This window comes from Dendronephthya gigantea, unplaced genomic scaffold (assembly GCF_004324835.1).
Source record: "Dendronephthya gigantea isolate DGI-Jeju-01 unplaced genomic scaffold, DenGig_1.0 000164F, whole genome shotgun sequence".
Taxonomy (NCBI): Eukaryota; Metazoa; Cnidaria; class Anthozoa; order Malacalcyonacea; family Nephtheidae; genus Dendronephthya; species Dendronephthya gigantea.
Window position 1 is genome coordinate 437,552 of NW_021163174.1, and position 13,359 is coordinate 450,910.

The following is a 13,359-nucleotide window of genomic DNA, read 5'->3' on the forward strand; positions in this document are numbered from 1 at the left end:
AAAATGCATGCCTGCATGGTCCAGCTGACCTGCGCATGCCGGTCACGTGTTTTTCAACCTTGACACTTCGTTTGGGAGAGAACCTTCGAAGTACCAAAACGCTTTGTCTTTTAAAACAACTACTTTTTCTCGGAATAAAAGGTAGAATAAATAATGCGCAATAACGTTTCTCGGTAAGATTGTTCAAGGAAGCTAAAGAGAAAGGAAATAGACTTCCGGTAGATCATATGACTCGCTAATTTTTTTCTTAATTTTCGAAAAGTCAGACCATTAACAAACATCACAGATTAATAAAGTTTTGGTAATACAGCTATGATAGAATAGCTGTAGATTGTTTTACAAGTTTTAAAATAAAAATATAGACAAAATTATATTTAATCGGTTTCAACAGATACTGAATGAAACATGATCCATGCAAAAGTTTATGAAGCATCGCGTTCACTGCTTAAAACGAAGCATTTTCTCCGAATTTCACACTTTTCTTGGAAAATATTTGAGAGAAGAGGGACATTTTCCCAGCAAAGTGATTTTAATTCCAATCGTAACGCCTTCGACATGGTAAGTTCGCAAATTAAGACTCCTATATATAATGTAATTCCTCTTGTCGTAAATCATAACATGAAGCTTTTTTGAGAATCCAGCAAACCTTTCCTTCAATTTAAAACGCAGTTTGTAACCAACAATAACATATATCGTACTTTCGCTTTTATTCCGTTGCAAAATGTCTAAAAGTTATTTCGCCCATATAAAAACAAAAATATTTGTATACTTTCTTTACACCCAATTACAAATCATTTAAGGCAATGTGAGCTTCGCTGGCGTAAACTAGGCTTCGTTTTGAACCTTCATGAATGTACTGAGCTTAGTAAACGAAACCGCATCATTCCTTATTTCCTGAGGCATCGGCAGAAATCTGTATTAAATACTCTTCTTGTTAGCCTTAAACTACTGCAATCCTGAATGATATATATGTCATGAAAGGGCAAGAATTACTGAACATGCACGAACCTCCCTTGCTCATGGGCAATGGCTACTCGTTACATAGCCGATTTTATTTCGTATCTTTCACTTCTATCACATGTACAATTTGTGTTCCCTCATCAAGAGCCGCCAGTTTGGGGCGTTAATTTCCCTCTATTTTATAGTAGGCCATGCAGTATTTGATATATAAGCGGTAAGTTCTTGCTACATGCTATAATGGCTTGCGCTGCATTGAATAAGAGGCTGTGTAAATTCTTTCTCATACACCTGAAGTTTGAATCATCTTTTTTTAAAACTAACTTGAACAAGCTTTGCTATATGAACGAGTTGTTTTATTCCATCTGTATTTGGCAAGAGAGTGCGTAGAATTAAATCATAGCATGCATGCATTCATGTGGTCAGAAGACGAAGCGATTTTTTATAGTGTGTGAATGGCCCATGCAATTGTATGGCCAATGCAATAATCGTGCTATATACTACCGTATTTTCAATACATTTTACTCGGGAACCATTATATATAACCCATGCAAACATTACATGCAGCCGTTGGATTGAGGAATCTGTTATCAACAACATTGAACTTAAGGGTGTTCACTAAAATCATGATCAACGACAACGGTGAAGAGTGTCACTTAAAAATATAAAAAATCGCATTTGTATATAGGCCTATAATTATTGTATGAAAAGCAAAACTCTAGTTGGACTTGGGAAGTAATCAATATCAACTTATTTATTTCGTGATCCGCAATAAAGCCAATTTGATTTCCTAAGATGGTAATGACGGTATATCACACACTGTTATTTTCAGGGTGTTATTTTAACACCACTTTTAAGGGATTCTAGGGGTGTAATAGGGGAGTTACAAAATTCCAGCTTAATAACTCCATAGTTGGACTTAAAATAACACCACGTAAGGGGGTTACGCGCAATGTAACACCATTTTGGGGGTTAAAATAAGTACATTATACCACGTGATCAAGCTGATGCAATCATGCAAAACGAGCTATTTTTCAAAACCTTCGCAAGCACTACTGGTTCCACGGGAGAATTGCCTGTATTTTTAAAGATAAATTACGACTAAAACCGAATTGAACGAGGAAACGTCAAAGAAAGGTTGGCGGATTTGCTGTATGCAGTTAAAAACGGGAATGTACGTACTTGAATATCATTTTCATGCCTCTCGGAGTGCGACTGTTTACCTGCCGATTGTGGATATAAATTAAACTGCAGTTCGTGAGCTAAATTGTCTGTAATTCTCTGTTGGAAGAAAGTGTACAGTTGCTCAGCCATCCAGGATACAAACACAATTGCGCTGGTGTGTAATATATTTTCAATATTTCAACAGAAAACCTTCAGCAAGTGTCGACAAAATAATTCAATACAAAACTATTAATGTAGGTCGCTAAAAATATCTTGATATGGAACAGTAGACATGAAAAACATTTTTCATATTCTCATAGTCTAAAGGAAAATGAGGGCTTATATATGAATTAAATATATTTAATAATAGGATAAAAAGGTATTATATATAGTATAATATATCCTAACGTAGGCAACTTCAATCACAATATCGAGATGTACACATGAAAACAATCCGAAAATACGTCAATTAATACTTAAAACTAATCTAAAATAACAAGTGAAATGAAATCTACAATATTTTTACTATATACTGCCTATGTTTTAACTTTGAAAACAAGTTATAGAAGCGAGAAAAATGCGAAGTTTTTGATATTTTACTCATTTTTTAAATGGGCCGTTGCTGGACCCGCGCTGCATGTTGACGTTTGAAAATGACGAATTCGTAATCTCATTGGCTGTCACAACAGCAAGAATAAAAAACAGCCAATGAGGTTACGAATTCGTCACTTTCAAACGTTCTTAAAAGTCTACAGCGCGGGTCCAGCATCGGCCTATTCCAAAAATAAGTAAAATATCAAAAACTTTTCGCATTTTTCTCGCTTCTATAACTTGTTTTCAAAGTTAAAACATAGGAAGTATATAGTAAAAATATTGTAGATTTCATTTCACTTGTTATTTTAGATTAGTTTTAGGTATTAATTGACGTATTTTCGAATTGTTTTCATGTATACATCTCGATATTGTGATTGAAGTTGCCTACCTTAGGATATAATTTGTAAAGTTTTTACAATGCATTTGTTTGTTCTTTAAAAGAAAAATGTTTAGATTTCTGATGATTTATCAGGAAACTTCAATATGAAGTTGTATTTATGTTGTAAATATTGTAGATTGAATATAAAGTAATAAAATTTTGCTCAAATTTTTGTATGATTCTTTATTTCTTTCCGGGTATTATAGCGGGATCCTGAAAACGGGGTTATTTTAACCCCAAAATGGGAGTTAAATGTAACCCCAAAATGGGGATTAAAATTTAACTCCAGAAACGGTGTTATTTGTAACCCCAAAAAAAAAGGATTATTTTCGATTAATCTCGTAACCCCTGTTTTGGTGTTAAAATAACACCCTGAAAATAACAGTGCATATAAAAGATAAAATTCAATGGTAAAGTTACAATCCTAGCTGCGCCTGTGCCTGTTTAATTAAGAACATTGCATTGTATATATGCATGATGCGCGGGGTAACATGGAAATATTTAACATGGTAACTGAGCATGAAACTTGATTGGGATTTGCCTAAATTAATGAATACATTGTCGTTGTATGAAAATTTACTATTATTACATAGGAGTCTTACAACTCCCCGTTACTACATTGTATATAAGAAGAGAAAAATGTTGTTCAACTGGATCAACCAGATTTATTCTCATGTAACTACAGGATTGAACCAACAAGTGATCCGTCAATATGCCCATAAATGGTAATATTTGTCTTAATGAAGAGAGGAAGGTTAGACATGTCTCAACGAAACTCTTTCATCTAAAGTACACGTCTTCGTTATTAATCCTAGATGATTTGATCATTTGAAACGTCTGTGAACATACAATTTTCATAAAAATAAATTTCCGAGTTTCTTAATTCAAGCTGAATTTCAAGCTTTGTATGATGCATGAATTTCAGTCTTGTCTTGTGAAACATATTGATTATCAAGCCCCATATCACCAAACTCAGCTTTAATGCTTTTCTCCGGTAGAGATTTTCGAATATCGTAGGTGAATATATAGGTAAATTTTACACTGTTTGCAGATGAAAATTCCACTCAGACATTCAAAGTGAATTTTGCAGATGAAAATTCCACTCAGACAGTTCAAGGTGAATTTTGCAGATGGTCAATCAACATGCTGCAACGACTCGTCCATCACGTGTTTCCTTTCTGTGTGAAAACATTTTTCAGGTCGATACATTTCAAATGCCTTAAATGACTGGAAGTGATGTTAAGGAAGATGATCTCTTGCATAATAGCCAAAAATATATGCCTGCGAGAGTAAAATTTTCCTCACGATCAGTTCTTCACGAAAAATGAAACAAAGGAGTGGTTATAGAAACGTGCTGCCGGAAGTCTTCCTTATGGTGAGGAATGTAAGGAGGTGGCTATATATACCATCGCTTCGTCACAGTGTGAGCCATATGTTTTAAAACTTCGTCGTGGTAATTAAACGAAAGGCAGACTCTGGAATCAGTGATTCAAAACTTCTAATATGGTAAGTGACTCTCAGAGACCATCTACAACCTCATAATTATGGCATATGCTTGCGCGTTCTTTCAGTTTCTAATAAAAGTTATTCAGAACTCATGCATGATGGCCATAGACGTGCTTTCACCTTTGAAATTTTGATGAAATTTAGTAGTTTCGCCTGTTCGATTTTGAGCAATATGATTAATTATGCTATAGGTCAGGGAAATCTGTTGTAACCCAGAAGTTAGCCACAAAGACATAAACAGATATTTCGACCAATGCACCTGTGGTGACTGTAGACATGCGATGCAGAAGGTACGTTTGATTGCCACCGAGACCGAGGTTTGGGCTCGTAAAAATATGGAGATTTCATGCTACACCAATCATATATCCTTGTGCTTCTGGGCAGGCAAACGCCAACACGAAGTAGTTGTACAAATGGTCAATGGGAAATTAGAAGTGGAGACGAATATTAACAGTTGGACTGCGTGGCTTCAGGCGGTAGTCCGACGCAAATTCAGCGAATTCAAGAGTATTTTTTTCTCTATTATTGGATGTGCATTGCGTCTGGGAGCTGCCGCGGCATTGAAAGCAATAACACATGGTTAACTAACTGCATATTGATAACATCAGTCTAGCCTAGCGCTACTGAGCAAGAACATTCTGCATGAATCAAAATTGGGCCATCGAAATGAGTTAATTTACAAGTACGGGATAATAAAAGATCATGCATGTAAGGGCATATAACTATCGCAGTGATTTGAAATAAATGCAAGTAAATCTTTACGTTTAACTGTGTCAAATTGTATGACTGAAATGAACGTAACGCGAGATCTTCTGTAAATGCACGTCAAAGGCCTTCCTTAGATCGTTTCTACTCAAATGTTATAGTATGGCGTGGGTCTTGTGAAACATCTCTGATAAGGATCAATTTTGTATACCCCGGGTTTTGTCTATGAAACAGAATCGGGTATAAAGAGCATTTGCTGCCGAAGGATATGCTAATACAAATATACTGGAAATTGATGGCATGGCACGGCTAAAATGGGTACCCGTGCCCATTTCACGGCTAAAATGGGTATCGAACCATTGCATGGCATACGGTTTAAGGTGGTCTTATACAAAAAAATCACGATCAGTTATTCTGTTTTTAAAAATGATTTCAAGGGATGGAAACTTAAATGTCTCTCTAATCGATCCTTAATATTTTTTGTCAAAAAAATATATAAAGAACGCGAGAATTAAACGAAAAGTATTATTAATTAGGGTTTTACCCCGAGCAAACAAAAGAGGCCCATTGGCTTATTCTATTGTTTCATTGTTCTATTGTATTGTTCTCTATAATTTATGAATATATGCAAAACGTTTTTCGTCGCTTTTCTCAGCAAACTAAAATTCTCATTCCCCTTATTTTGGGAAAAGGTAACTCAAAAAGTAGTAAAGCTAACTTGATAAAATTAATATAAATTTTAAATTTTAACGTTTAATACTGGAAAAGTTTTATTTATTCAAGGTTCAGCTCCGAGGCAAAAATACACTGGCGGGCAAAAAGAATTGCTCAAATGTTGCTATTATCGTATGTAACAAGAATAGAGACAATCTATCTTTTATTGTACACTAGCGGTCAAAAGGAACTGTTTAGATACAAATTGATAAAAAAGAAGCGAATATAGGAGAGAGCTTCATTGGTATTTTGTATAATTCTCTTATTCCAAACAATATTTCAATAATGTAATCCAACCTGCCACACTTCCAAGATATTGTCAAACAATGGTTTCAGGAAGAGGGAGTGACAGAAATGGATTGGCCTGCACATTCAAAACACCTTAACCCTATTGAAAATCTGTGCGACAATGTCAAGGGGATAGTGCAGGAGAGGAATTCATTCATAAAGCGTCCATGATTTATGGGCTGCTGTAAAGACTGTCCATAGGATGAATTTCTTTTGACCGCTAAGATTACCACCTTAACAGAAAGTATGCCACGCCGGTGTAAGGCCGTCATCAATTATAAGGCCAAAGGAGCGTCAACAAAATAATAATATTTCATATGGCTTAGCATGTAATCTAGTCTGTATTTACTCGTATATATCGTTAGAGGGACAGTTACGTTTATTTGAGAGCATTTTAACTTGTTTTGAGCAGTTCTTTTTGACCGCCAGTGTATTTATAACTAACTGATAAAATCAATTTCGTCGTTCTAGTGTTAAAACCTAGTTTTTAATAGTTTTTTCAAAAATTGTCAATTTTCCACCATTGGATGTGTCTGGTGTGGGTAACTATATATAGTGATTGAAGATTCTTACAAGTCTTTTTTCACTCAGAGAAACTTGGCTTGCAATATGGCATGAAAAGATTTTATTTTTCAAAATAAAAAAATTGTATAAGACCACCTTAAATACCTCGATCACTGGGTAATTTCCTGATCACCAAGATGTGATTGAGGTCCTGGGTAGTCAAACTGGAACAATGTCAATGAAATGTAATTAAAACACTGAAAACTCAGCGGAAATAATGAAAATTGAGAATAAAATATGAAATGAGAGAAAAGGAAATGGACGAAATAATGAAAATTGAAAATGAAAATATGAAATGACCGACCCTTCCAACTCTTGAGCAACAGTTTACATTTTGCCAGTTAGCCAGCAACTTTCGTGCCCATAAAACGGTGTATATTAGATCATTAACTATGATTAGATGGGGGCGGTTATTAGGGAGTACTTATCCAATGGGGCGTTTATTAAAGGGAGGCGTTTATTTCAATTACTACCGCTCGTGCCAAGCTCCCACATATTCGCGCGTTCTTTTTAGATTTCTCTCTTGCTGTAACATCAAAATGGTATGTTTTGAAAAATAGACTTTTCGAATCCCTGCAATATCTTACTAATCCGAATCATTATTAAAATATAAGATGCGAATCCGAATAGCTTGTATAACATTTTATACAAGCATCTCCTTATTTTTCAATCGATCACGATTAAAACCCGAAAAAATCAGTAGTTTCCTCGTAATGATGTTGAAATTTATTTTACGATTCATGTATTATTATACGAATGCTATCGTTATTGTATATCGTATAACAAAGAATATTACAGAAGGGAAGACGTTTTAGTTCATATATGTAATCCAATCTACCAGAATGCGTGTTGCAGAATTACTTGTTGTAAAGCTTTGATTCTATTTCATTTCATATGCTGTTTTGTGAGTTGTGACCAAGTCATGGTAGATGATGTGATTCTAAGTACACGAGTATTCTTGCTAGTGGACTTCAGAGAGACTGTTTGCCTCATTTATACTGACTTGATCATATTTCGTACCCTGATATGGTTACAATCGTTCATATGCCTAATCAAAATGAAATGGAATATAAGCAAAAAATTGTGACAAGAACTCTGTACTCTGTAGAATGGTAGTATCCATAGTAGACCTTACATAAAGTCAAGCAAGGTTCTGAAAGGCTCTTTCTTAACATGAGCAAACAAAAATATCAACAGTCAACTTCAGCTAGTTTTGCAGTTATGTATGGGATTAATAATGGGAATAATTTATGCTGGTTGCTTGTATATCAAAAAGCGATGTACCTACTATTTTAGATTTTTTAATGAGATGCATTATGAGATTCAATTTTAACTTCATTTTAGAGTGAAGGCACAGCGACCATTAGAACGAGAAAGTTCCTAACAAACCGCTTGCTGCAACGCAAGCAAATGGTATGTTTATTAATCCTTTGCCTTTTTTCTATATATCATTTGTTGAGTTGAAACACTGCTCAGCTGATCATTATCTTTCCTCTAAAGGTTGTAGATATCATCCACCCAGGACGTGCAAATGTACCAAAAACAGAAATCCGCGAGAAACTAGCAAAAATGTACAAGACAACAGCTGATGTGATCTTTTGTTTTGGTTTCAAAACACAGTTTGGTGGTGGACGAAGTACCGGCTTTGCGCTTATTTATGATAATTTAGACATTGCTAAAAAGACTGAACCCAAATACAGATTAGTCAGAGTAAGTTTATGAAAGCTTGGCATGGCAACCTTTTGAGCTACTCTATGGGTTTCCACCTACAAAACCCTAAGTTTAAAATGTTAAATTTCTGTCTATGGGAAAATGTTTAGAAATTATTTTAATGCTTACTGAGTAAGGTGTCTTATTATATACTAAGCAATGTGTTATTTGTCAAGTTTTCAAGGTGCTAAATGTGTGATTTTATTGCTTTAGCATGGTTTGATGGAAAAAGCAAAAACAGCTCGTAAGCAGCTGAAGGAAAAGAAAAACAGAATGAAAAAGGTCAGAGGCACGAAGAAAGCCAAAGTAGGAACTGGCAAAAAGGTATGTTTCATGGATGTTTTGCAGTTATGCACCTATGTTCTAGGTGTATGGCCTATTCAAATGGCCTATTCAGCAGTTTTGATTTAGCTCATTTTGTTTTTTCTTCTGTTGTAGTAATGGATGCTTCTCAGCCAAGAATACTTTTGATTGTTCTGAAATAAAATTTAAAAATTAAATTCTTGTTGTTTTTGCTACTGAAACCAGCCTGGTACAGAAAATATACAGCAGTTATTCATGGTATAGCTGTTATTGAATGGGGCTTAGCTCCAATTGCACTGAAACAAAATCTTTTCATCCCCAGGGTGTGATGTTGGCATTTTTTACTATATTTATGTGGACACATAAAGTAATTCTTATAATCAATACATACATACATAAAACCATGATAAAACTTTATTTAAACATGCTAACCTCAGCAATTGCTGTTTTCATGAGAGGCATGTAGCCATGTACGCAACCTGCTCTCAAACTCGAAACGTTTTCCAATATATCTTTTATAAAGGCCCTAGTACTCTTAATAGATACTACCATCATCTTGATACTACCCGCAGTGATTTCAGTCATAGTCTTATAGATATGGAGTCAGTCAAGAACAACCACAACAGGTTGTTATTGATTGGGGAGGCTTAGAGCTTGAATATTTTTATTTTTTAATGTCACAACCACGCGCAGTTACGAATTTACGGTGGTTTTTGATGGGGTATAATAGCTGACCTATGCGGCTTTAATTGTGAGCCTACGATAATGTGGTATTTCGTTACCATATCCATAGATAACCAAGATAACCACCGCGATTGATTATTATAGCTCAGTGGTTGATCCTGTGACCTCGTTGAATTCTTTGCGTGCGTTGTGGGTAGAAAAACACGTGACGTCATCCCAAACGAAAGTAAATTTTTCATATAATTTATATATAGTTCGACTTTGATTTCTGGCACGTGTGGCTTCAAAAATTAAACAAAAACTACGATCTTCTCTCAAATAACCCACCGAAATGGCTTCGGGAGACGAATCAGGAGGAAAGGAGAAAAAGAAAAACCCGAAACCAGAGGTACGCGCGTAGAAGAGTGCCAAAATGAATCGTGATTCGGCCACATTTCAGACAGGAGTTGCACTAGAATGACTAAGGTTTATCCTTATCAAAGTGTAGTGTACGCTAAGTCAGTTTTCGATTAGATTTTCATATAGGTCTCATCAAAAAAGGATAGATTTGTGTCAATTTCATATTAGATTTGTTCTGTATAGGTTAAAGGATGTTTATTTGATTCGATATAATAAACAGCAATTATGCAACCTACTTGATGCAAGGTCAAGCCAGTTTATAGACACATTGTCCAGAAATAGCCACGAATTAAATATCAGATTTTTTAGGGTGGGACAACAATTGTAAATCTTATAGGATGGTAATTAAATGAATTCTCATATAAAGGAATTGGCCTAAAATATGTGGACTTCGTTTTGTTACAAAAGAGGATTGTACAATCTATATTCACATGTACAACTTTTAAATGTTGAACATTTGAATGAACAAAAATCCCCCTCTAGATATAGCCCAAGGTATTTTGCCACACTATGACAAATTAGCTGCTATATGGGAAGGAATTTTCATGAAGGTTGTAGGTCTGCCAATATACTAAAGTTCATTGACCAAAAACATGATACCAGTCTTTGATCTTACCTTCAAACCTTCATGAAATTGAAGTCTTTTGTATTTCAACTTCCTTCTCATTTTACACAGTGCTGCCAAAGGCAGGGAGGCAGGGGGTTGAGCAATTTATTTGTTGAAAACCAATAAGAACCGCAACTTTATAATGATTCAAAACATTGAGAAATACTGATTGGAATTTCATACACATTGCTCATCTTGCCTCTTTCAATTTGATCCTAAAATTGTATATCTTGTGGAAGAAACAATGTGTTAACCCCATCTGATAACCCCAAGGATTATGAAGTGGTTGCAAATGTTTGTAATATTTTAATTTAACAAATATTTAAGTTTGCTCTTTGAAGAATTGCATTTCTGCTTATTGCATGAGACAAAATAACTGATCAAATTTATCCATAATAAATATATCTGTTCAAAAGTATTAATTTATATTGTACTAATATTTTTCGACAGAATGTAGCTGAGGAAGCAAGAATGAACCAGATATTTCGAAGGAATTAGCTGTCAAACATCCATTACAAAATAAATGGGCTTGGTGGTTTTATAAGAATGAAAAGGGTAAAACCTGGGAAGCAAATCTGAGACTTATAACTACATTTGATACTGTATCCTTTGATGATGTACTTGCTAGTTTTGGGGGTACATTTGAATTTGTTTAACTATATATTCTTTGTGTCTTTTTAAAAATGATTTTCATGACTAGACCTGGTTGGTCAGTAAGACATGGTTGGTCAGTAAGACATGGTTGGTCAGTTGGGTATCCAGCCTAACAATTTGTTATTATGTAAATTTTAATAATTATTCATTTCTTTAGAAATAATTGTTGTTTTTCAAAGTCATTGATCCCCAAAATATTGGTAGTGTTGCGCATTTCAAATGCATTATTTGTCTGATTATGCTATTGTGGCAAAATAGCGATGTAATTATTGTAAATTATCATCAAAAATGATTTAAGATAATCATATTGCATTAATATTATTTCTGTTATAAATCCATAATGGAAATTCTCAAATACAAAAGGTCGAGGATTTTTGGGCGATATACAACCATATAAAGAATGCAGCAAAATTACAGTCTGGTTGTGATTATAGTGTTTTTAAGGTAATCTCATAATCATGTATCATAATTATTATCTAGTGATGTTTTGTATGGGTTTTTTCGTGCTTTAATAACACATCTCCATTTTCTAGGATGGCATAAAACCGATGTGGGAAGATGAAAGGAATAAACTTGGTGGTCGTTGGCTAATCAATAGTAATAGGACTCAACGTGCAGACTTAGACAGGATATGGTTAGAAACGGTATTGACAGACATGAAAAGTTGTTTCTACCCTACTAGCATCCTTTTTGTAGTAAATTGCTTCTTTTTTACCAGTTTTGCTATATGTATATATATAATTTATTTTTTCAACAGTTATATTTCAAACATTTCTAAATCCATTCTTTGTAGCTATTATGCCTAGTTGGTGAAGCTTTTGATGACTATTCAGATCTAGTATGTGGTACCGTAGTTCAGATACGACCTAAGATGGACAAACTAGCAGTATGGACAGGAAACGCTAAGGAACAACAAGCTAATATAACAATAGGGTAAGACCAGACTTTGAGATTTCATCTGATCATTTGCTCTTTGAGATTTCGTCTGATCATTTGCTCCCTAAAGGCTAAAAGCTGGTAAAATTTTTATCCAATTTGACATTAAATCAAGTTTTTTGATTTTATAGAAGGGTTATTAAATCACGATTACAAATTTCTGGTAAAGCATCTATTGGTTTTCAGGTAAGAGATTTATTGAAAGAATATTCATGCATGCCCAAAGTAATGGAAGTGGTTAAACGCTATATTTGAATGAATGCCTTAGTATAGTAGCATGTTTTGTTCTTGCAATACAAGATAGCATTGGTTGTTGATAGTATATATAGATCCACATGGAATTTTGCAAGTGAAAATTGTCAGACATTTTCTGAAGAATCTCTAATCCTTATAAATCTTAAATATGACCCGTTTATCCAGTAAGGAGTTAAAATAATCCTTAGTAATTCTAAGTTCCTAATCCCTAAAGGGTTAGATAAACTACTAACCCTAAAGGATTAGATTAAGGATTAAATTTGTGAATTCTGGACGTTAAAACCCACGTCTCTAGCTATACTTCATGTATACTTTTACATTACGGCGTTAATAGTTTGCACCATCAGCAACGTGATGCATCTTTGTATCATTTTCAAACTTATAAGTTACAATACTCTTACAAGATGCTGTTTATTCAAACATGACAATATCTTCCAGACACATGCAGACACGATGGTAAAGACTGGTTCAACTACTAAGAACCTATATACCGTTTGATGTTGGGTGAAAGCTGAATATAAACCTAGGCCAAATATATATTTAAGACGAAGCCACGGAAACCATCAATATCGTTTGCCTTGGCAAAATAATATTAACTGAGGCACATAAATTTTAATCCGTTTTCTTCCACATAAACTAGAGTTGACGAGAGTTGCATTGAACATTTTTTTTGTCAAAATCCAGCTTGGTTGAAACTCAAATATCGAGATCTTTGAAAAACGTACATGTTAGGATCGAATAAAAGGATTATCATATTTTTTACATTATCTATCGATTGTCAACTCTCAGCGATTCTTGTTTGATCTACGCAAAGATATCGACGATCATGGTTATTAATAAGGCGGCCATCAGATAGCTGATTCATCAGTTTCACTGACTGTGAGCCAATTGTACGAAACGTCTAAAACGTTTAACTTTGTTGTGGACAATATACAAGCAT

At 34.5% G+C, this 13,359-nt stretch overlaps 2 protein-coding genes and 1 long non-coding RNA gene across 4 annotated transcripts; all 3 read left to right on the top strand.

Annotated features, from left to right (window-relative positions):
* Window positions 1–434: 434 nt before the first annotated feature.
* LOC114537754 (40S ribosomal protein S24-like) lies at window positions 435–9,081 on the top strand. Of its 2 annotated transcripts, none has more exons than XM_028558847.1 (5): window positions 435–558; window positions 8,216–8,284; window positions 8,372–8,581; window positions 8,795–8,905; window positions 9,020–9,081. In XM_028558847.1, exons 1-5 carry the CDS (start codon window positions 556–558, stop codon window positions 9,020–9,022), a joined length of 396 nt encoding a protein of 131 aa, XP_028414648.1. In that variant the 5' UTR covers window positions 435–555; the 3' UTR covers window positions 9,023–9,081. The 2 variants fall into 2 exon arrangements, with proteins under 2 accessions (XP_028414648.1, XP_028414647.1); XM_028558846.1 differs by lacking the exon at window positions 435–558 and adding an exon at window positions 7,382–7,413.
* LOC114537755 lies at window positions 4,040–5,361 on the top strand. Its single transcript, XR_003688632.1, has 2 exons — window positions 4,040–4,600; window positions 4,792–5,361. It is a non-coding gene; the product is annotated as an uncharacterized LOC114537755 (long non-coding RNA).
* Window positions 9,082–9,899: 818 nt separating the features above from the next.
* LOC114537781 (eukaryotic translation initiation factor 4E-1A-like) lies at window positions 9,900–13,084 on the top strand. Its single transcript, XM_028558875.1, has 7 exons — window positions 9,900–9,964; window positions 11,041–11,176; window positions 11,592–11,672; window positions 11,762–11,872; window positions 12,022–12,161; window positions 12,296–12,350; window positions 12,858–13,084. The coding sequence occupies exons 1-7, from the start codon at window positions 9,900–9,902 to the stop codon at window positions 12,915–12,917; spliced, it is 648 nt and encodes a 215-aa protein (XP_028414676.1). The 3' UTR covers window positions 12,918–13,084.
* Window positions 13,085–13,359: the final 275 nt, after the last annotated feature.